This window comes from Lipotes vexillifer, unplaced genomic scaffold (genome assembly GCF_000442215.2).
Source record: "Lipotes vexillifer unplaced genomic scaffold, Lipotes_vexillifer_v1.1 scaffold53, whole genome shotgun sequence".
Taxonomy (NCBI): Eukaryota; Metazoa; Chordata; class Mammalia; order Artiodactyla; family Lipotidae; genus Lipotes; species Lipotes vexillifer.
Window position 1 is genome coordinate 1,227,277 of NW_006791814.1, and position 25,408 is coordinate 1,252,684.

At 41.8% G+C, this 25,408-nt stretch overlaps 1 protein-coding gene across 1 annotated transcript in view; it reads right to left on the reverse strand.

Annotated features, from left to right (window-relative positions):
- CHD6 (chromodomain helicase DNA binding protein 6) overlaps positions 1–25,408 on the reverse strand; it is a 218,667-nt gene that overhangs the window by 144,937 nt on the left and 48,322 nt on the right. The window contains exon 2 of the mRNA XM_007464745.1: positions 5,942–5,998. Within this exon, the coding sequence (XP_007464807.1) occupies positions 5,942–5,974 (33 nt within the window). The 5' untranslated portion in view covers positions 5,975–5,998. The remainder of the gene's footprint in view (positions 1–5,941; positions 5,999–25,408) is intronic.

The window sequence follows — 25,408 nt, forward strand, 5'->3', positions numbered from 1 at the left end:
TTTTTTCATCATGAAATTCCCATCCCCATTGTTTTAAAAATAAACAATATGCTGGATGTCTGCCAATTTTTGCCTTCATTCCCTCTTTTTTTTTTTTTTTTTGCAGTATGCGGGCCTCTCCCGTTGCAGAGCACAGGCTCCGGACGCGCAGGCTCAGCGGCCATGGCTCACGGGCCCAGCCGCTCCGCGGCACATGGGATCCTCCCAGACCGGGGCACGAACCCGTGTCCCCTGCATCGGCAGGCGGACTCTCAACCACTGCGCCACCAGGGAAGCCCTTCATTACCTTTTTTGATTAAGTTTCTCAAATCCTTGTTTCATATACAAATGCAGGGATTGCTGCCACTTTTTAAAAATAGAGGCAGAAAATTGCACAATGTTGAACTTTTTTCCACAGAAGTAGTGGGCAGTTCTAGTTTGCATTCCTGATATGATTTAAAACATGTAATATAAAGACTAAAAAAAAAAGAAAAAAGGAAAACCCAAACTGTGCCGAGTCTAGTTCTTTTAATCTTCAGCTTATGCACAATTCTATTTTAGGTTTTTCTGAAATAGGCATTGTTTGAGCTGCCCCATCTCCAGTTTTCCCTTTGGGGTTTTTTAATATAAGATATTAGTTTACATCATTTTTGTATCCACATTTTTTCACAAATTTGTCTTGCCTTATCAAAGTTCTATAAAATATACTTAAATGGAAAAAAATGATCTTTAGATTGAAAACTTTTCTCAGATGGATTGATAATTGCATTCGTCTTGTGTTTTATATGAGAAGGCGCCTCAAGAATTCCCTGTTGAATTTGTTTAAAAGGGTTTTTATCTTCTGTGATAAATTTTGCTGTGTACAGGAAATATAAAAACAAAAACTTGTTACTAAAAATCTCTGAAATGTGGTAAGTTCTTATGAACCCACGTTAATTTCATGTGTCAACTTCTACATTTACATGTATCACTTCATTATGTAAAACGTTTTAGCAATTTAACATTTTGCACAGTTAGCAACTTTGTATGTAATTTCCTCCTTAAAGGCATTATGCAGAATTGACAGGAGATTCATAAGGTTTTGTTTGCTTGTAAATATCAAATGCACAGTTTGGTAGTCTTTGAATACAAAGTTATCTGCTCTTGTTTTTCAAGAACTTTGAGACACAAAGTTGTATGTAAATAAATATATTAATTTGCCATATTCTAGTTATACTTACTCAAAAAGAGTAAATCAACTTGATTTTAATATGTACAAATGATAGCTGTGAAACTGTAGAATATCCTTATGTCAGTATTAGGGTTTCTTGTGAACTCCAAAATTAGCCTAAATGACCAGCCCAGCAAAGCATTTTTTAAATGTTCAGAGGCCAAAAGATAAATAAAAACCGTGAAATCCTACCTCCTTAAACGGCCTTCAAAGAGGGGAATCCTCATTTTCCTGGAGGTCCCAATTTTATTATTTTGGGGTGGCATTCAGAGGTTTAATCTTTGGTGGCATTGTTCTAGTTTTGAATTTTCTAGTACATTTCAGTCTCTTAGAAGAGTTGTGGGAGATTTTGTTTTGTTTTGTTTTCAGCGAAAAGTAACAAACTCTCCTCTTCTTTGACTCACAAAGGGGAAGGGTCCCCAGTGTACATATTTGGATGCTCGGTTGTTTTTAAGACCAGAGAGCTCCTGGTGTTTTATTTAGGAACAGAAAAGGCCCATATAATAATCCTAAGAGCTTCCTGGCCTGTACCCTCCAGGTAGGAGCAGATGGCTCTAAGCTGGTCTCTAAGCCAATACTCCGGTAAACCAGAGCCCAGGAAAGACAGCTCATAAATGTATAATTCTCTGGAGCTCAATTCTATGCAGTTGTACTGATGTTTCATCAAGTCACTGTGTATTTTTTAAGTGTTGACACATTAAAACTTGCTTTATAGAAGATGAGCAAATTTTTTAAACACTTGGAAATTTTATTTCCTTGTTAATTAACCTTCTACAGATCAGAGCATGCAACCAAAAGCAGCTTAAATACTCAAAAAATAAAATAACAGGATGCTGTTTTTAGATTCTTCTGGTTTATGTTCCTATTTTAGGACCCTTGCTTTTCTCTATATTTTATGCCCTATACATCTGTGGACTGCAGGGTAAATTATTTGGGCATAAATAATCCAAGCAAAAGTATAGTTTTTCTTTCATTCTGACTACCTCAAGTAATACCACTTTTTATTAGCCAATATTTTCTTACTGCACAATTCTAAAATGTACACTGACTACTTTTTGAGAAGAAAGTACTATTACTCAAAGGCTTACTACTGAACAAATCTGTAATTCAGGAACATTGCTAACTTTGCTTTAAATCTTATTCTCAGCGTTAAAACAAATCATTTAAAAAATTTAAGTCTAAAAATCATACTGGTATTAGTATCAGGTAAGGAAATTATCAAGTTTTTAAAATGGATTCATTCTCTGCAATATGCATTCAAATTTTACTTTAAAATACATCTGTTACTGTGAAGAACCTAAAGTGGTTCACACTTAATGGGTCATTAAATCGAGTATTCTTTGCCCTGACTGGATATTAAAGTTCCTTTATGTTTTCTATTAAAAAAAATTAAAATAAAAATACTTTGTTGCTAAAAAAAAATGCTAACCATCATCTGAACCTTCAGCAAGTCATAGTCCTTTTGCTGGTGGAGGGTCCTGCCTTGGTGTTGACAGCTGCTGACTGATCAGGGTGGTGGTTGCTGAAGCTGGGGTGTCTGTGGCAATTTCTTAAAATACGACAACAATGAAGTTTACCACATCAACTGACTCTTCCTTGCACAATTTTCTGTAGCATGCAGTGCTGTTTGACAGCATTCTACCCACAGTAGAACTTCTTTCAAAATTGGAATCAATCCTCTCAAACCCTGCTGCTGCTTTATCAACTAAATTTATGTAATATTCTAAATCCTTTATTGTCATTTCAACAATCTTCACAGCATCTTTACCAGGAGTAGACTCCATCTCAAGGAACCACTTTCTATGAACATCCATAAGAAGCAACTCCTCAACTGTTCAAGTTTTATCATGAGATGGCAGCAATTCAGTCCCATCTTCAGGCTCCACTACTAATTCTAGTTCTCTTGTCTTTCCCACCACATCTGAAGTTATTTCCTCCACTGAAGTCTTGAACCCCTCAAAGTCACCCATAAGGGTTGGAATCAACTTCTCCCAAACTCCTGTTAATGTTGACATTTTGACCTCTTCCCATGAATCACAAACATTCTTCATGGCATCTAGTGTGGTGAATCCTTTCCAGAAGGTTTTCAAGTTACTTTGCCCAGATCCATCAGAGGAATCACTGTCTGTGGCAGCTACAACCTTACAAAATGTATGTCCTAAATAATAAGATTTGAAAGTCAAAATTACTCCTTGATCCATGGGCTGCAGAATAGATGCTGTGTGAGCAGGCATGAAAACATCATTAATGTTTTCATGTACAACTCCATCAAAGCTCTTGGGTGACCATGTGCATTGTCAATGAGCCATAATGTTTTGAAAGAAAATCTTTTTTTCTGAGCAGTAGGCCTCAACAGTGGACTTACACATACAGTAAGCCATGTTGTAAACACATATGCTATCATCCAGGCTTTGTAATTTCCATTTAGAGAGTACAGGCAGAGTAGATTTAGCATAATTCTCATGGGCCCTAGTATTTTCGGGATGGTACATGAGCACTGGCTTCAACCTAAAAGTCAACAGCTGCATTAGCCCCTAACAAGAGAGTCAGCCTGTCTTTTGAAACTCTGAAGACAGGCACTGACTTGCCCTCTCTAGCTATCAAGGTTCTAAATGGCATCTTCTTCCAATAGGAGGCTGTTTTGTCTAAACTGAAAATCTGTTGTTTAGTGTAGCCACCTTCATGAATGATCTTAGCTAGATCTTCTGGATAACTTGCTACAGCTTCTGCATCAGCCCTTGCTACTTCACCTTGTACTTTTAGGTTATGGACACAGCTCCTCTCCTTAAACCTCATGAACCCACCTCTGCTAGCTTTAAACTTTTCTTCTACACTTTCCTCACCTCTCTCAGCCTTCATAGAATTGAAAAGAGTTAGGGCCTTGCTCTGGATTAGGCTTTGACTTAAGAGAATGGTGTGATTTGTCTGATCTTCTATCCAGACCACTCAAACTATCTCCATATCAGCAATAAGGCTGCTGTGCTTTCTTATTTGCGTGTTCACTGGAACGGCACTTTTAATTTCCTTCAAGAATTCTTCCTTTGCATCCACAACTTGGCTAAACTGTTTAGCACAAGAGGCCTCGCTTGCAGCCTCTCTCTGCTTTCCATGTGCCTTTTGCACTAAACCTAATCACCTTTAGCTTTTGATCGAAAGTGAGAGCCGAGCAACTGGTTCTTTCACTTGAACACCTAGAGGCTACTGTAGGGTTATTAAGTGGCCTAACTTCCACGTTGTTATGTCTCAAGGAATGGTTGTTTCCTGGGCTCAGAAACCGGAGGAGAAGGTGAAAGATGGAGGAACAGCCAGTCAGTTGGTGGAGCAGTCACAGACATTTATCAATGAAGTTCACCCCAAAACAATTACAATAGTAACACCAAAGATCACGGATCACAGATCACCACAGCAAATATAATAATAATGAAAAGTTCCAAAATACTGAGAGAATTACCAAAATGTGACACCGAGACACGAAGTGAGCAAATGCTGTTGGAAAAATGGTGCTGATAGACCTACTCAAGGCAGAGCTGCCACAAGCCTTCAATTTGTAAAAAATGTAATACCTGCACAGTAAAATGAGGCACACCTGTAGTCTCCTTTTTGACGGACATTTAAGTTCATTTCCATTTTCGCTATAATAAACAAAGTCGCAATGAAACCTACACACCCGTCTGAGTATATCCATAGGATAAAATCCTGGCAGATGGAACTGCATTCTCTACAGTGTTTGTGTACTAACTTTTGACTCTACAGAGCCAGGACAGGAGGAAATCAGCATGTAGATAGTGTTTAGGCACTGCTCTTCCTATCAAAATTAGCAGCAGGTGACTCAATTCTTTCCCAAAACAGGCTGTTTTGTTTTGGTTTCACAAGGACCTATCCACTGGGAACAGAACAGAGGGTAGTCCTTGTAACCATATCCCTAGGTCACCCTGTAGCCGACTACTCAGTGCTCTACAAGCAGAGAGGAAAGTGGCTGGTCCCACCCAACCTCTTTGCATAGGGTCCCAGCTGAAGGGCAGGGATTCAGATCTCCCCAGTTAGCAGGTTGTCATTCAATTCTGTAAAAGGAAAACCAGCCCATCAGAGACAGCCTGTTTCTAAGAGACAGAGGCAGGTCCCCTCATCTCACCTCCCTGAGCCACACTGGTTTAGGTCTCTGGGATCCTCTGAAAATGTAATCACCTGGAACACTTAAGTACCAACTAAGGAAAAAGATCTTAGCAGGATGCGTCACAAGGGCCAAATGTTTTTATCAACTCCCCTCCAGGAAACCAAATGCCAAACAGTTAATGTTCACTATTTTCTGCAGGGAGAAACTTCCAATTAGTTCACTATTTTCTGCAGGAGAAAACTGCAGCACATCATGATAAATAAGAATTCTGTAAGTGAATGCTTTTAGTTTAAGCAAACATCGAAAATAATAAATATGTAAACTATAAAGAAGCGATCACTTCTCCCTTTATAAAAACTTGGTAAGCTATTTCTCTTTCGCATAGCTAATTTTGAATAACATTCTGATCTACAATCTTCATTACATTTATTCCTATATAGAGCTGACCTGCGCATAGTAAAAATCTATATATTAAGTCATTCAGAACAGAGCTCTCAGTTACCACGTGGAGAATGGGAAACAGGCAGCAGAGTACTACCAGAGGCTAAGAGATAAGCCAAAACTGCCAGCATCTCCTCTTGTAAAAAAGCACCAGTGTATGCTGGATGCATTCACTTAAAAGATATGTGACCACTTACCTGCTTCTCTTTCTTCTGTATTTTCATTATCATCTATTAAAGGCAATTATTTTATTTCTGTAAAACATAAAAAAGGCAAAGATTATGCTAAAATCCAAAATGAAATATTTTAGATTATCTCAAGATCAGCTGCGACACGTGAGGAAAACACAGAATAGAGGATTACTTCCACAGAACACTTACAATTAGTGGTCTTCTAGCCCAGCACCCCCCAGAGGCCTACATATAGGCCTAAACCTACCTACTCCCACCCTGAACCCTAGTTTTTTGCTCCAGATGGAGTGGAGTCAAAAAGACACTGTCTTTGTAGATAAAACAAGTTATAAAAGATGCTGGCATATTAAATTACAAAGGAAATTAAGAGGAACCAAAAATAACGACATGACTATATTGAGGGGGGTGGAGAGGGGGTAGAACTAAGCAAAGACCTCATTTCTTTTGGAAGAAAATCAGTAAGTAGTATCTACAATTGGAAATCAAGAAATAGAAATATACACAATATGGGCCTCCCTCATGGTGCCGTGGTTAAAAATCTGCCTGGCAATGCAGGGGACACGGGTTTGAGCCCTGGTCAGGGAAGATCCCACATGCTGCAGAGCAACCAAGCCCGTGCGCCACAACTACTGAGCCCGTGCTCTAGAGCCCACGAGCCACAACTGCTGAGCCCGCAAGCCACAACTGCTGAGCCCACGTGCCACAACTACTGAAGCCTGCATGCCTAGAGCCGGTGCTCTGCAACAAGAGAGGCCACCACAGTGAGAAGCCCCCGCAGAAGCCCCTGCTCACAGCAACTAGAGAAAGCCCGCGTGCAGCAATGAAGACCCAAAGCAGCCAAAAATAAATAAATAAATAAAAAGAAATATACACAATAAAATAGAGCTAAAAGAGTTAAAAGTCGTTGTCTTGAAGGAGAGAGGAGCTGGTGTGAGACAGGACAGGGCATCCTTGCATTTCATCATAAGCTCTCCTACATTACTTGATGTTTTAAACCATGTGCACTTTAAACTGACAAAATAAGTTCCATTCCAATATTTCACATGATCTTTTTTTAAAAAAATAATTTTATTTATTTTATTTTTGGCTGTGCTGGGTCTTCATTGCTGCGCATGGGCTTTCTTTAGTTGCAGCAAGCGGGGGGATACTCTTTGTTGAGGTGCGCGTGCTTCTCATTGCAGTGGCTTCTCTTGTTGCGGAGAATGGGCTCTAGGCACGCAGGCTCAGTAGTTGTGGCTCGTGGGCTCCAGAGTGCATGCTCAGTAGTTGTGGTGCACAGGCTTAGCCGCTCCACAGCATGTGGGATCTTCCTGGACCAGGGCTTGAACCCGTGTCCCCTGCACTGGCAGGCGGATTCTCAACCACTGCACTACCAGGGAAACCCTCATATGATCTTTTTAAATGATTTTACTGTACCCAGGACTTAAGCCCCATCCCCACTCCAACCGTAATGCCCATGATGACACCTGAACTTTTTCTCATAAATGACTTTTCACCACCATAGCAACAAGAGCCCAGCAAGTGGCTTGAGAGGTCACTGAAGTGCACTAAGAGTGTCCCAGGGAACAGAAAGAATGCTATTTTAGGAAACCCAGAATTTGGGGCTGCCTGAATCACTCACTCTCACCTTCTCCATAGACAAACAATGGAAGGATCATAGTATCCCGGCTTCTGGTTCTAGTCTGGATGTAGACACCACCTCATATTTATTGTTTACTTTGACTTCCTGGACATCCCAGAGAGCTAAGAAAACATCCCAGAGGCACACAATTATCCTTACGTTATAATTATTTCTCATATTCAAATGAATGTGATGTGCAGGCATCAAGGAGAACTTTAAAGTGAGACAGTCCCACCTTCTAAGTGGGCTCATGGTGTGTATGATGCAACTGAGAAAAATGAAGGATTTCAATCATCCCTGGGTAAATACAATTACAGTTTACCAGTTTAAAGTCTGGTAACTTTAGGGGTTTTTTTCCTCCAAGAGTCAGAAGCATTTTCTATTAAAAGGACCATAAAAATACTACCAGGATATTGCTGTTTGCAAAGAGCATAGCATCCAAGGAGGTAACAAGCTGCAAAGTGGGCGCAGGTGGGGCCTAGACCAAGGGGGAAGGAGAGGAGGGCAGAGAAGAACTGGCCAAATCAAGAAAAGGGAAAAGCCAAGTCAGCAAACAGTGCTTCTAAGGATCAGTGTGAGGACTAGCATTTGATAGAACAATTACCTCAGGGAAACCAGAGATTCCTGAGAAATGGCAAGGGAAGGGCTCTGAATCAGGGCAGTTCAAAGAATTTTACCACCTAAACTCCATTACAGTGGAGTCAGCACTAGGTAAACTATGTTAGTACAAGTTTATCTTCTTAATCTCTCAATTTCAAATTATCAGACCCCAGAAAACCAACACTTTCAACTATCACAAACTGTCACAAATTCTGAAACGAAGAAAGAAGTTTGGAAAATAAATTCTGGCTAATAAAAAGGGGTATTATAAATAACCAGACACATGTACTCAAATAAAATTCTACCCAACAAAATGAAATCAGTCATTTACAAAATACAGAAAAAGTCCAGTGCCAATAAAAATTACTTTTTAATTTATTAAAAAAAAATCAAGTATAATGCAATAGAGACACCAAAAAACACAATTTCTGATCAAGTACCACAAACTAGCATGCAAATAAAACAGGGCCCCAACACTGCCAGGAATGTGGGGAAAACTGTGGACCCACTGATCCTTGCTGATGGCACCTTTCATTGTTTCAGGCTTTCTGAAAGCACTCAGGCAACGTGCCACTAGATCTATGAACTGCCACAGTCCATTGATCTGCCAGTTCCGCTTTCAGGGATCCATCCCAAGGAAATAAGCCAGCAGGAAATAAAGCTGAGAGGAAGCTCAGCGGTGAGGTAGGGCACAACATGAAAACGCCTGTCACAGCAGAGCTCGGGCACTGCAGAGGGCCATGGAGGTCACACGGGCCCACCATTCCCTGGGCCCATGTCATCACAGGGCCTGGGAAGATCAGAGATGGCAGATGAGCACAAGCTGGAAAGACTGTGAAGAGGCTGACGCAAGTGTGGCTTGAATGTGGTTACTCAGCAGAGAGAAGGGTTGGAGGAAAAGAGCTGGGTGAAAGATTCTAAACCAAATCTTACCACCCCCCACCATCTGTTCACATGCAAGATACTGCCACCTGCACCCTCAGGGATATTCACGCTGCACAGATAACCCCCACCCCATTCTCTGAGAGAGAGAGTGTGTGTGAAATCCAAGTGCATCCCAGTGATGATGCTGTAAGAATAACTGCTCTAGTTCACTGGAAGCAGTCTTTGGCCAACCTCACATTGTTACTGTGAAACCATCTCTAGCACCTGGATGGACAGCTACACACCAGCTCACAGCCACTCCACAGGATAACAGATACAAACAACATCAATAAGGACTTCCCTGGTGGCGCGGTGGTTAAGACTCTGAGCTCCCAATGCAGGAGGCCTGGGTTCAATCCCTGGTCAGGGAACTAGATGCCACGTGCATGCTGCAAATTAAGGAGCCTGAGAGCCGCAACTAATGAGCGTGCCAGCCACAACTAATGAATGCATGTGTGTAACTAAGGAGCAGGCAAGCCACAACTAAGGGGCCCACCTGCTGCAACAAAGACCCAGCGCAACCAAATAAATTAATTAATTAAATATTTTTTTAAAAAAATCAATAGGTGTTCAATAAACATTTTGTTGACTTTTATTTCTCCAAATAGCACCTAGTAGTTTGCAATGCACTCTCTCTTCAGTTACCTCTACTTTTTTTTTTTTTTTTTTTTTTCTTTCTTTTGCAGTACGCAGGCCTCTCACCGCCGCAGCCTCTCCCACCACGGAGCACAGGCTCCGGACGCACAGGCTCAGCGGCCATGGCCCACGGGCCCAGCTGCTCCGCGGCACGCGTGATCCTCCCGGACCGGGGCACGAACCCGCGTCCCCCGCATCGGCAGGGGGGGGCCCCACCCACAGGAATGGATGACCAGATATACCCTAAAGCAGGTACTTCTGCACACCACTGGAAATGGTTTTAGAGCCTCTGCTGCTGTGCTGCCATCACCCAAAAGTTGTGATGAGATAGATCTTTTGAGCTCGATAAAGTAAAAATTGTAACAGTAATTTCAGAGTCCCACAACTTAATTAGAAGCATAATACAAATATATTCTGAAACTCCTAACTGTGTGGACAAACCAGGAAATTTGTTAAGAGGAAAAAGTGTATGTAAAAAAAGAAAAGTGTATAACTTCTGAATTACATGAAAACTGGGAGGACTCCTCACTGCCTTTCAATGCTTATGTATGAAAGTAGCATTTAATTACCTTCACAAGAAGGTTAGCTGCTAATAATATAAAAAGCAAACAATATAAAAATTCCCATTCCTTCTTACACTCACCTACCTCACGATGCTTCAATTAAGAAAAATGGGTGCCAGGTTTCAATAATAATATTTTGAAATTTATTACTTTTTCTCTTTCCAGTTCAAAAATTTTGCCCCAGTGCCTGCACCATTTCCAAGTTCCTCAGTGCTGTGTTACAGACATTTAAAAAATAATAAAACATCAGGTACACACCGTTTTACCATTCATTTACGGAAATTATTTAAATTTACTCTATCTGGAGAATTCTGCCACCTGGGGTCTATTTCATTACAAGAGTGTGTGTTTACGGAAACACGGACAAGTGCACACACAGCAGACCCTGCCATGGTCCTTATATCCACAGGGACAGCAGAAGACACAGCTGACGGCAGGAGGGACGGGGACCTTCGCTGTTAATTAACAGGCCACCAAATCCCTTCCACGCTATCAGGCACTTTGGGACAGAGAGTAAGTGGGAAGCTACTTCAAGAATCAGATCTACCCCCAATTTTCCACAATGACCATGTACTTTTATCATTGATTCACGCCCCCCTTACAGCAGCAGGCACAAATGAGGCAATCCCACAGTGCTGGCGGGGGCTGTGGGGATGTGAGAAGGGAGCAGGCACAGGACATGGGGAATAATAACCCACCAGAGAAAAGCGAATCAAGAAGGCAGCGAGGAGCTCCTAGGGGCCACCTCTTACCGAGACTCGGGACAGACATCCTGGACCACAGAAAGGGTCCGATGGACGGGGTATCCCTCAACTTCTCACTTCCCACCTCCCCACCCAACCTGCACAAACTGGACAGATTTATCTCCGTCCTTTGCTAGGCCAGAAGCAGCCCACGGGAGGGTAACAGTGAGGGTCTGAAGTGCCAAAAAGCAGAGGAGATCCAGGCTCTAAGGACGATGAGCCAGAGCCAGTAAAACCTCTTCCAGACTGTTTCCTCACCTATAAAAAAGGATGACAACACCCACACCTCAGAGAGTATCAGGAGAACGTAAAGGGCTCAGAATCCAGTGTCTGTCGCACGGTGCACGTGAGCTGTCTGGCAGCCTCTAGTGTCGCCTGTCCTGTGGGCTTCCTGCCTGGGTCAGAGGAGAGAAGGTGGCCCCCTCTCCTGAGGACAACTACCCTTCCATCAGTACTGGGGGGTCCGTCCTCTCCCACTTCTCAGCCTCTGGATCACTTTGCAGTCAGTCTCTCCTCGTTTCGTTTAGGCTGCCCCTCAGCCGCCACCCAACCCCTGAAGTCTTCCCCAGCCACGCTACTCCCCCCACCCCCGCCCACACTCTCTTATCTTCTCAGCCCGATTTAGCTGAAGAATCCTGGCACTTGTTGCTACCTGACATTATATTATGTCTAGTTGACTATAAATTTATTACCTGTGAGATGCACACACATGAGTGTAAGCTTTGTTTTGTTCGTGCTGTACTTCCTGTGTCTGGACCAGCACTGGGCTCATAACAGGTGCTCCAGAAACATCTGTTCCATGAAGAATCACTTCCTTAAATCATCACTAAGCCTCTCTTTCTACAGCTCTTCTCTCAACAAAGAAACAGGCTCAACTCTATCTCAGAACAGTAACTATACCAACAAATCCCACACCTGCATTTTCACTTCCTCCCATATTACTTCCCTAAAGCTGCTCTTAGCAATGACTCCCTAGCTGCCAAATCCAAGGCTTTAGCCTGACTTCCTTGCAGTACTTTAAACTATGGACCGCTTCCTCCACAGCCTCCTCCTATTATAAGGCCTAACCCTTAAATGTCAGTGTCCCCAGGGCTAAACACGCTTAATACAACAAGGGCTCCCTGAGTTCTCCACTCAACTCCCAGATTTCAACTCTTCACCAGGACCACTGCCCATTTCCAAATCCAAGTCCTCCTTCTGACCTCCAGGTAGGCATGTCCATCCACATCCTGGCCAGTTCCAATTAGGTATTCCACAGATGCCACAAAAAAACCCCACAACTCAATGCTGCCTTTACACACACACACACCTGCTCCTATGTCCCCCACTAGAGGCTAGAGTCCCACGACCTGCCACCCAGCCCAGAGTTCAGTCATCCTTAACTACGTCCCTTTCCCTTAACTCCCCCCTAATTCCTGAATCCCGTGGTTCCTCCCCAGTCCACCTCTTTAGTTTATTACCACTTTTTTGGCAGGGGGATGTTTTGTTTTGTTTTGTTTTGTTACCAGCTCTAGCCTCCTAAGTGTCTCTACTCTAAGTACCTTCTACCCTCATGCCATTACCCTCATTGGACCAAGAGTATGTTTTCCTAAAGTATAAACAAAATCAGATCATACCTCTGCAGTGTCTTCAAAAAGGAAAACAAATTCCTCATGGCACAGAGCCCTGCGTAAGCGATCTGGCCTCTATTCCGAGTCTGCTGCTCTATGTTACCTTCCACCATTCACCCAACTGTACTGAATACTTGAGGTTCAAGCTATGCCTCACCAGGGAAATCCTTCCACTGCCCTTCCACTCCTGTCTCTTATCCTTCCAAACTCAACTCTGGTGTCACGTACTCTGGGATGTCTTACCCGACTTACCTAAACCCTGAAAGCATCTCGTGAGAAGCACCAAGCCATAGCAGCTATATCACCATGTCACCTTTTCCCTGTCTGTGCATGCCATCGGCTAAGCGCCTAAGCACCCTCTAGGGAAGGGACTCTGTCCTGCAGCATCAGGCTCAGTGCCTGACATTTGGACTCATAAATGACTATCTGCAGAATGAGTGAGTGAATAAATGGGAAAGCTATGTTTACAGAAAAGGCTTTGAGCTCCTACTTTCTTCATCATAATTGCTGGCCTCTATCTTTTTTTCCTTTCCTGTTTATTCTGTTCTTTTAGTCCAATTTCTCAGCATTCATCATTCATACCTTTTCAAAGTAAAAATGTACTTAGCTTAAGAATTCAATAATATAAAGCTTAAAGCAAAAAATATTCCCCTGACTCTACTCCCCTCCATTCCTGACTCACTCTTCCCAGTTCTACTACTTTCCAAAATATTTCTAAAAAACAGTGATATACCGCATTAACAAAATGAAGGATAAAAATCATAGGATAATCTCAATAGATGCAAAGAAGGTTTTTGACAAGATTCAACATCCACTCATGATAAAAACTCTCAACAGAGTGGGCACAGAAGGAACATACCTCAACATAATAGAGGTCATATATGACAAACCCACAGCTAGTATCATACAGCATTTCCTCTTAGATCAGGAACAAGACAAGGATGCTCACTCTTGCCACTTTTATTCAATATAGTATTGGAAGTCCTAGCCATAGCAATCAGACTAGGAAAAGAAATAAAAGGCATCCAAATTGGAAAGGAGCTTCCCTGATGGCAAAGTGGTTAAGAGTACACCTGCCAATGCAGGGGACACATTGGTTCAAGCCCTGGTCCGGGAAGATCCCACATGCCGTGCAGCAACTAAGCCCGTGAGCCACAACTACTGAGCCTGCGCTCTAGAGCCCGCGAGCCACAACTACTAAGCCCACACGCCACAACTACTGAAGCCCGCGCGCCTAGAGTCTGTGCTCCGCAACAACAGAAGCCACAGCAGTGAGAAGCCCGTGCACCACAACAAAAAGTAGCCCTCACTGGCTACAACTAGAGAAAGCCCGAGCACAGCAACAAAGACCCAACTCAGCCAAAAATAAATAATTAAAAAAAAAAGAACATATGACCGAAGCTGGCCCAACGTGAACCTTGCCTGAACCTTCAGTAGGAACTTTTAAAACTGGAAACAAACTGGAAAGTAAAACTATCACTATTTGCAGATGACATGATACTACATATAGAAAACCCTGCAGATTCCAACAAAAACCCATCAGAACTAGTAAATGAATTCAGTGAAGTTGCAGGATATAAAATAATAATAGAAATCTATAGCATTCCTATCCACTAATAATGATCTATCAGAAAGAGAAATTAAGAAAACACAATCACACCAAAATGAGTAAAATAGGGCTTCCCTGGTGGCGCAGTGGTTGAGAGTCCGCCTGCCGATGCAGGGGACACGGGTTCGTGCCCCGGTCCGGGAAGATCCCACATGCCGCGGAGCGGCTGGGCCCGTGAGCCACGGCCGCTGAGCCTGCGCGTCCGGAGCCTGTGCTCCGCAACGGGAGAGGCCACAACAGTGAGAGGCCCGCATACCGCAAAAAAAAAAAAAAAAAATTGTAAAATACCTAGGAATAAATTGAACAAAGAAGCTGAAAGACCTGTACTCTGAGGCTATAAGACATTGATGAAACAAACTGAAAACACAAATAAATGGAAAGATACACTGTGCTCACAGGTTGGAAGAATCATACTGTTAAAATGACCATACCACCCAAAGCAATCTACAGATTCAATGCAATCCCTATCAAAACCAATGGCATTTTTCACAGAACTAGAACAAATAATCCTAAAATTTGTATGGGACCACAGAAGACCACAAATATCCAAAGCTATCATGAGAAAGAAGAAGAAAGCTGAAGGCATCACACTCCCTGATTTTGAAGCATACTCCTGGAACTAGCAAAATATGTCCATCAACTATACTTCAAAATAAATAAATAAACAAAATTTCTAAAAAAACACAATAGTGCTAGTATATTGTTTTTTCCAATTTTAAACATTATTCTATCAGCTTCTCCCTATAAAACAGGAGTTGGCAAATGTTTTTATAAAAGGTCAGGTAATAAATATTTTAGGCTTTGCAGGCCACATGGTCTCTTGCAACTAATCAATTTTGCCACTGTAGCATGAAAACAGCCACAGACAATATGCTAACATATGGGTTGGTCTGTGTTCCAAAGAAACTACAAAACAGGTAGCCCCCTGCTATGGAAGATAAAGCATATCTTCCCAATATAGTTATTATTACCATTATTACTAAATCAATATTCAATTCACAGCTAAGACATGAACTATATACTATGCTAAATTTTTCTTTTTTGTTTAATTTTTTCCCTAAAGATAGTAAGTACCTTTAAATTTAAAAATTTAGAAATTTGCTTTGTTTTCTATGAATCACTAACTTATCTAAAAATGCTTCTCCGAAGTCTTAAAATTAAAATTCCTCTCAATCTAAGTTCATCTTTTCCCCCTTGGATCATTATATCTGGAGTGTTATAACTCTCTTCAATCTGTTTCAAAGGCACATTTCCTAGGACTTCTCATCACCATCCTCCTGGGGGATTCATTCCCTTTGTCCCTCTCAAGAGTGAACTCCCAAGTTTCTTTCTTCTCTCTGAGGGTTTACTGTCTCATTCTGGTGAATCACAATGTCCACTAACTGACTAGGAAATACATGAACGAGAGGTAAGTTTCTGAGACCTTCATGCCTCACTATGTTTATAGTCCACCTTGATGGCTTGGTGGGTAGCAAATCACAGGTTGGAGACGGATATCGCCTCAGAATTTTGAGAGCATTTCACCACTGTCCTGTTCCTTCCACCACGTGTTAAGGAATCTGAACCACCGTGATCCCTAATCCCTTATCTGTAACCTCTCTTCCTTCAAAGAAAGCTTTAGCCCCAGGGAACATCTTTTCATAATGATGTACTGTGGGGCTGTTTTAATCCATGAGTTTGGGCACCTGGTGAATTCTTTCAAACTAGAAACACCTGTCTCAGTTCTGAGAAATTCTCTTGTATTATTTCCTCATAATTTCCTCCCTAATTGTTTTCTTGTAATGGAACTCCTATTATTGTATATGAAAGACAGACCTTCGGGGCTGTAACTCTAATTTTCACATTAAAAAATGTTTTAAAATCTTGTGTTCTGCTTTCTGGGAGGTTTCCTCAACTTTATCTTCCAACCCTTTTTTTTTTTTTTTTTTTTTTTTAACGGCTAACATGTTCACCATTCAATATTTCTTTTTTTGGGACTCTGATGTTTTACTCTTGTAGTCTCCTAAGGTTATGCCAAGTAACCAACAATAGAAGGGCGTTCAAACGACAGGCGGTGGCTCTTTCCTTTCAAAGACGACGCTGTGATCTAGTAGAAACACTTCTACACAACCAAAACAGTCCAACTGGCACGAGAAAATGCTTCTGTAACAATTTTAAGGATTTTTCTATGTTTTCAAGGCTCTGAACAAGTTTTCTATTTCCATCAAAGGTGGCACAGCAACAAAAAATGAGGATTTTCGTTCAGATACATGAATTTTTTGACGCCTGAAAGTTTTTTTGGAATGTAGAGAATTTTTAGATTAGATCTATTTCTCTGAAAAGTTATCTTTTTTGTATAACTTAGGCTAGAGCTAATCTGTATAGGGTGCGCTATGATGCTCTCTGCAACAGGCTAGAGATAACACACCACCTTAATTTCATGACTACAAGTCAAAAGCATTCACATCTCTCAAGATGAAAAGAGGGCCATGAGGACAAGGACATCTACTTTGAATACTACTATATATCTAATTCGTAGGACAGTATTTTGTGAATGAATAAATATATTAATATTACACATGGATTTATCAATGGTGGGTCAAAAGAGAAGGATCATACTGGTACATATACCAGGTTTAGTCTAAAAACCCTTCTCTCCAAAAATGTAGGTGCCTAATTCGAAATACCTGCCGACATAACTAGGGAGAAGACATCAGTACCATCGCAACTTCCAAACTGAGGCAGTGCTTTGTTTTGCCAGCTTGAAAGTACAATTACCGCCTCAAACATTAACTTAAGATGCTTCGCTCCTCAAAAGAAAAGTGTTTTAAACATTCAAAGTGTTACACTAAAAGCTTTGTTACCCTGTACATGGGTAATGCAAGCCAAAAAGCAAATCAAGAGTGGTGACGTTAATCCCTGTCCATGAGAGAAGGCATAGTTAGCAGTAAGAGCAATAACCTTCTAGAAAACTCTTGTTACTGGATTAAGAGTATTAGAAATGTCCATTTTAAGAGGCTTCCTATTGGTCAACTGCAAAATAACAGGACTTTAAACTCATTACTACTGACTTCAACCATTGTCTAGCACTGCCATAATTCCTCACAATAATCTGTTTTACCTAGATGGTGTAAAGGTGTAAACTAAGGAAGCTCTCTAGAAACATTTCAATAGTGCTGCATTCACAGAATCAGAACTGAATGGGACCTTTGAGACCACACAGCCAAACACTTTGATCTTAATGATGAATGAGACACATCTGCATAATACAAAAGGAAAAAAATCAACTCCAAACCCCAGTTCATCTCTTCAATCAGAGAAAATCATTTCAGCTCCTAACCTGGTGATGAAAATCAACTTGCTCGATAAGAATCACTATTAACAGTAGTAGTAGAAGCAAATGGCCAGGCATTATCAGAGCTTATCAAATAACACATTGTAAACTAAAACCTGACTGCACTTTTTTTCTGTCATTAGACCCTACACCATAATGTCAACTGACCCAGATCAGGAATGATCCCATCTGTGAACACACGACTGAAGAAACCAATCTTCTGACAGCCAAGCCCACTCAAAGTTCAGAGCCCTGAAAATCCAAGCTATAACCTTATGTAGGAAGACAGAGGGTTTTACAAATGACATTCATATTCAGTCTCAAGAGACCTCACCAGTAATGCAACATCTTTTTGAATCGTTACACTTTAATGCTTTTTGTAGAGGAAGAGTAATACCTGTAGGCTTGAGTGAAGATATCTAGGTTCTGAACATAAAGGTAGTATGATTTGTACAATTTATTCAATATCTCTGGATCTTAGTTTCTCATTTACAGAATAGGGACAAAAACTATCTTTTGGGAGAGGAGATGGATGAGTTCTACTTTGGACAGGCTAAGTTTGAAGGAACAGTAAAGGCTGAAGCAAAGTGAAGGGGTGGGGAACTTAAAAGCCCAGGAAATGCAATCCTTTTATCTTAAGAATGATGAAACTAAGGATCAGAGCAGTCTGATTGCCCAAAGGCTCACAGTTACACAAAAAGTACAAGAATCAGGGCTTCCCTGGTGGCGCAGTGGTTGAGAGTCCGACTGCCGATGCAGGGGACGTGGGTTCGCGCCCTGGTCCGGGAACATCCCACATGCCGTGGAGCGGCTAGGTCTGTGAGCCATGGCCGCTGAGCCTGCGCGTCCGGAGCCTATGCTCCGCAACGGGAGAGGCCACAACAGTGAGAGGCCTGCATACCGCAAAAAAAAAAAAAGTACAAGAATCAGATTTCCTGGGTTCCAATTCAGCCCTCTTAGCACTATATCAAGCTGTCTTGTAGGCAAATGAAAACGGCGGGAGAGGTCAGGGCTGGAGATGTTCTATTTGGGGCACGTGGAGACTGTGCAGAGATTAGAAAGATATTGTACAGACAAATTACAGTGTAGGGGAAGGGAGGAAGGGAAGGTGGGAGGGAGGGAGGAAAGAAAAAAAGCAGGCCGTAGCAAAGGATGGTTTCGATCCATCCTTGGGGTGAAGAGGAAGCAATTAAAACAGTCTGATAAAACTATCATTCAAGAAGACCTTTTAAGCACATTTTAGACAAGAAGGATGGACCCTTCAGATAATATTACATACAAGTGAAAAAAATATTTCATACAAATAATTCATACGATAAACGGAGATAAAAATCTTTAGGGATATAACTGCCAAGTAATTCTGTTTAAGTTCTTTATCTACTTTCATAAAGCCTGCCATTTGAATCCTGAATTGATAAAATTGTTTTGGAGCAATTTACAGTAAGGAAAAAACTCTATCTGATGGCTAGCCAAGACAGCAGGAAATGAAGTAAACACATTAACAAAATTATAACACAGACAACATAGCAGAGTTTTTACTTTGGGGTAAATAACAGAAGAAAAATCACATATTTATGGTCATTCGGGTGCAGTACTCTTTATTCTACAGGATACAGGAGAGCCAGCCCAAGTGCAAACCAATCTACAGTCTGAAAACATCTTATCAAATAAATTTGTGGAGTTCCTAGTGCTACAAAGATGGGCTTTCCCCCTACTTCTACGACTCTGCTGTGTTAAGAGTAAAATAAAAATGCAGGAGTTTTCCAAAGTGGTTTTTTTTCTATTGTTCAAAAATGAGACAAATAGTGGATTCTGAACCTGACACAAAATCCCTACTATTCCAGTTTTAAGGTGCAATCCTGAAACTGAACTTCCACATCTTACATTAAATCACCTGCCGCAAACCCAGGAGGATGCTGCACCCTGATGGATTCCACGGTCGTTTCATCTGCTAAAAGCTGTACAACTCTGGCACCTCCTGCTCTTTCCTTAGCGTCTAAGAATTTTTCTTTAACAGAATCTGAGAAGGATTTTTTTTAAGCTCTGGATTTTTAAAAGATTAAGTAGCTCTTAATCCTCTCCCACCCTCAACTCCCTCCCCTTCCCTGAAATCTAAAAGGAAGAGAGCACTGTGATAAACACAGAACCAGGCTGTGGGTGGGTATGTAAAACAAAACTCTGCGTGATGTGACGGACTAGGGAAAAAGCTACCTTGCGAAAGCAAGCACAGACAAGCACTGGCTGAATGGTGAGGCAGGTGGCTGGCAACCAGAATCTTCTGCCAACAAAATGCCCTCGTTCTCCAAATCTGCTCGTGCTACGCTAAGAGCAGAAACTGCAGGCAATAAGAATACTCGGGCTTTCCTGGTGGCGCAGTGGTTGAGAGTCTGTCTGCCAATGCAGCGGACACGGGTTCGAGCCCTGGTCTGGGAAGATCCCACATGCCGCGGAGCAACTGGGCCCGTGAGCCACAACTACTGAGCCTGCGCGTCTGGAGCCTGCGCTCCGCAGCAAGAGAGGCCGTGAGCGTGAGAGGCCCGCGCACCGCGATGAAGAGTGGCCCCCACTTGCCACAACTAGAGAAAGCCCTCGCACAGAAACGAAGACCCAACACAGCCAAAAATAACTAACTAAATAAATAAATTTATTAAAAAAAAAGAAGAATACTCAAGAGGCCACCTGAGGCAAATTTAAGCCAGCTGACTAAAGTCTGCTAACACCATGTATGTTATGTGTGGTCCATCTAATCTGCCTAAATATTGGTACAGATGTACAGATGTAGTCACCTATTTTATTATTATTTTTTTTTTTTAGTGGGGAGAGGTGTTGAGGGTCAGCTTGTATTATTTATTTATTTATTTTCGCTGTGTTGGGTCTGAGTTTCTGTGCGTGGGCTTTCTCTAATTGTGGCAAGAGGGGACCACTCTTCATCGCAGTGCGCGAGCCTCTCACTATTGCGGCCTCTCTTGTTGCGGAGCACAGGTTCCAGACGCGCACGCTCAGTAGTTGTGGCTCACGGGCCCAGCTGCTCCGCCGCATGTGGGATCCTCCCAGACCAGGGCTCGAACCCGTGTCCCCTGCATTAGCAGGCAGATTCTCAACCACTGCACCACCAGGGAAGCCCTAGTCACCTATTTTAAATTAATGTATTAGCAAACAACGTATTGTTAAAACTACTGACTTCTAACACCTAAATCATCACTTAACTAGAAGTAAAACTCAGTACGTTTTCAGATTGGTATGTGGTACTATTTAAGGCGGACTGGTCTGGGAGATGACAGAATTCACATCCAGAAGGAGCAAGAGAACCACAGAGAAGGGCCAGTTAGTTTACTTGGTAAATAGTACCAATTCCCACATCAAAAGACAATCATTTTGAAATATAAATTCAACTTCGGCGAGCGGGGGCTACTCTTCGTTGCAGTGCGCAGGCTTCTCATTGCGGTGGCTTCTCTTGCTGCAGAGCATGGGCTCTAGGCGCGCAGGCTTCAGTAGTTGTGGCCCACAGGCTCAGTAGTTGTGGCCCACAGGCTTAGTTGCTCTGCGGCATGTAGGATCTTCCCGGACCAGGGATTGAACCCGTGTCCCCTGCATTGGCAGGCGGATTCTTAACCACTGCGCCACCAGAGAAGTCCCTAAATTTAACTTCTTAATACCCATAATCTCCCACTCATATTACACTATATTTGTATTTCCTGTTCCAATGCTCCCTTCCATCATCAGCACAAGCATTGAGAACCAGATGTAGTGATGTGATTTACAATTGTTCTAGATACAGATGAGCAGCTGTGGAAGACAGCAAATTTCCAACCTGCCACTCTGGAGTACACGTGCAGGATGAGATTCATACCTTCCATCATAGGCACATTTTCCTTAAGATACTAAATTTGCTAATGAAGCTCTTTATTGGTAGCATAGTACAAGCTCAGGTTAGTAATAAAATGAAATAAATAAAAGTCAGGAAACTCTCTCATTAGCCTGGATATGAAATCCAAGTAACAGTTCTTGAAGCCTCAAGAGAATCCTAAAGGAGTTGGTGACAAAGCTGCATGTCACAGACAAGTAGAATAAAAGCAGCCCTCACACAGAGGAATACAAAACAGTAACTCCTCAGAGGGCCAAGGGACTGCATCAGTCCCTGATGCCTAGGACAGCGTCTAAGATATAGTCAATACCCATGTATTTGTTTGGTGAGTACGTGGATTGAATTTATAAAGAAAGGCTCACTGGCTAGTTTCACCACTCACTATTTTCTTCCCTCTACCCTCAAATGACTCAAGGGCTAAAAAATATAAGGAAACAAGTTTTGCAAGGGAATCACTCCAGGTTTTCAGTCTGCTGTGTTACATGTTTGTAGTAACTCTCAGCCTGGACAAAGCGTCTCTAGATATAAGAGTGCCACCAGCGATTCAAAGCACAAAAATAACCATAGCCTATATATGTGAAGATACCAAGCTCTGTACACAAAAGTAGGTAATTCCAAGTCTATTACTGTTATTCACTTTAATTTGATTCAGCAACGATTGGGCTTTACACAGCTGACTCTAAAATTCACCCTAAATTCTATCCACAGTGTAATGTCAGAGTTTCTTAGCAACCTTCTCTTTCTGGAAATTTGACTCCTATCCAGATTCCATATCCATCTTGTGGATCCAAGTTCAACTCCTAACTTGGTGAATTCTAAGATTTTGCACCCAGAGTTATATACTGAACAAACCACAGTACTGACCTGCTTCTGCTTGCAGCTTTTAAAAGCCACACATTGAGACTCTCCTATCACCACAAATTCCTGAATCAAACATCTATGGTTCTCATTCCCATTAATGCTTACTTGGGACTTACCACTGTGGGCCCCCAAATTTCTTAGCCAGGCAAAAGGGGATCTAGTGATTTAACTGCTTCAAGAAGAAGGGTATATGGTGACAAAGATAAAAGCAAAGATAATGCTTACAGAGGAGAGCAGTGATATTTTATTTAAACTAAGAACAAAGAGGTATCTGAAAAGCCATAAAAAGAAAAACTTAGAAGTTCCTGTTTGAATACTTGGTAAGAAGCAAAAAATAAAAATAAAAATAAATAAATAATTTTAAAAAATAAAGTTAAGATACCCTGGATTATTTTGTATTTTCCCTGTTCTAGCCTGGATCTGGATCTTGTTTTTAAGTTTATACTTTTGGAATCAGACCATACCACACTTTTACTTTTATTGAAGTATAATATGCATTAAAATAAGTATAGCTCTTCACATACTGAACACCTGTGTAACCAGCATCCACATCCAGAAATAGGACACTCTTAGCACTACAAAAGCCCCATCCATGCTCCAACAACATAAGAAGTGTATGTTGCTCTATAGAAGACCTCGGCATTAATTATTTGATCCCAAATGGAAAAAAGAAAAAGGTAGTCTGGCAAATTATATATATTTATTTATTTATTTATTTATTTATTTTTTAATTTTATTTTATTTTTGGCTGCGTGGGGTCTACGTTGCTGCGCGTGGGCTTTCTCTAGTTGCGGTGAATGGGGGCTACTCTTCATTGCAGTGCGTGGGCTCAGTAGTTGTGGCTCACAGGCTCTAGAGTGCAGGCTCAGTAGTTGTGGCGCATGGGCTTAGCTGCTCCGTGGCATGTGGGATCTTCCCGGACCAGGGCTCGAACCCGTGTCACCTGCATTGGCAGGCGGATTCCTAACCACTGCGCCACCAGGGAAGCCCTAATATTTTTGTTGAATGAATTAGATACCTGTTTTTTGACATTAAGTTGAACAGCCCTCAAACAGGTTTTAAAAAATAAAAATAAGGTTCAGGGACTTCCCTGGTGGTCCAGTGGTTAAGAATCCACCTTCCAATGCAGGGGACGTGGGTACGATCCCTGGCCAGAGAACTAAGATCCCACATGCCGCGGGGCAACTAAGCCCGCGTGCCGCAACTACTGAGCCTGTGTGCCACAATTAGAGAGCCTGCGTGCCGCAACTACAGAGCCCACGTGCTCTGAAGCCCACGCGCCGCAACGAAAGATCCTGCATGTTGCAACGAAAGATCTTGCATGCCACAGCTAAGACCCAACGCAGCCAAAAATAAAAATAAATAAATAATTTTAAAAAATAAAGTTAAGATACCCTGGATTATTTTGTATTTTCCCTGTTCTAGCCTGGATCTGGATCTTGTTTTTAAGTTTATACTTTTGGAATCAGACCATACCACACTTTGACTTTTATTGAAGTATAATATGCATTAAAATAAGTATAGCTCTTCACATACTGAACACCTGTGTAACCAGCAACCACATCCAGAAATAGGACACTCTTAGCACTACGAAAGCCCCATCCATGCTCCTTTTTGGTCACTACTACTTTTCTCCAAGGGTAACCACTAGCCTGACTTCAAACAGTACAGATTAGTTTTGCTTGTTTCTGTACCTTATAAAAGTGGAATTCTAGAGTACGTACTCTTGTGTCTGGCTTCAGTGCCAGTTATCAATTTATTGCCTCTCAACTCCAAATTCACCCTTCAGTACCTGCTCTGTGATAATGCTCTGGACTCTTAAGCCTTTTCCCTTTACAGAAAGCATGATGTTAAGCTTGTGGTCAGTAGAGGGCGTTGGAGGGGCATCGCAGGAGGAAGGAAGCTTGTCTTTCAGGTTCAAGGGTGCAGTGCTTTTGCCCAGTGAGAGTATGTAGGGACATCTAGTGGTGCTCTGTCCCAGTAGCATCCCCAAAGCATTAAACTGTTTTCTCATATTCAAAGATCACCTGGAAGCTTTAATTTGCCAGCAAAGGTCCTACCCATACTTGAGGATAATGAAATTATCCCATAGTTTTTTCTTCTCTAGGATAAATATCCCCATGTATTTAATACCTCACATATTTTCAGCTCTCTCCTGTTCTTTTTTTTTTTACATCTTTATTGGAGTATAATTGCTTTACATCTCTTGAACTTTCTATGTTGTTTCCTCCTTAATCTGCAAAATCAAAAGCTGAACTAAGACACTTTATCTAGCTAAAGTAGTATCGACTCATAAATATCCATCCAAAACCAAATCAAATCTCATGGTGAAATGCTACAGGCACTCCTGTTAAGAAGTCTGGAAAAAGACAAGGACACCATTCATCAAGAATTGCTCTGGACATTCTAGAGAATACATGGAAAAATTATGAGATGTATAAACTAGAGAGATACAAAATTATTATTTATATATGATGTGACTGTTCTTGTAAGCCCTTAAGAAACAACTTCAAAACTATGAGAATCAAGAAAGAGTTTATAAGGTCAGTAAAAAATATATATCTGTACAAACATCACCAACTTTATAGGAAACAACCTCAAGTTTTCCTCAAGGATGTAGCTGCTGCTCTTCACATCATGCATACTGAGCGAGACCTACTCTACTGCTCCGGCTGTGACCACCTACTGAAGGGACTGATGCCAAGGCCCACTTACACAGGCCAGAGATGAGGCCAACCTCCCACTGTAGAGTCTGGCACCATGTTGGAACTGACTCAATCAGCCACATGAGGGTAACTCACATGTAGCTTGTCTTTATTAACTCAATTCTAGCCAGAATTGTGTTAGCATGTGCCAAACACAATATTCATCTTGAATTTCTATTACACCAAATTCAACTTCTCCCTCTGGTTTTACGGTTTATCGTATCTCTGAGGAGCTGGCCACCTCACTAAGCAACCAACAGGAGCAGATATACAGGACAGTCACCAATGAAGCTAAAGAATCGACTCTGGGGCTTCCCTGGTGGCGCAGTGGTTGAGAGTCCGCCTGCTGATGCAGGGGACACGGGTTTGTGCCTCGGGCTGGGAAGATCCCACATGCCGCGGAACGGCTGGGCCTGTGAGCCA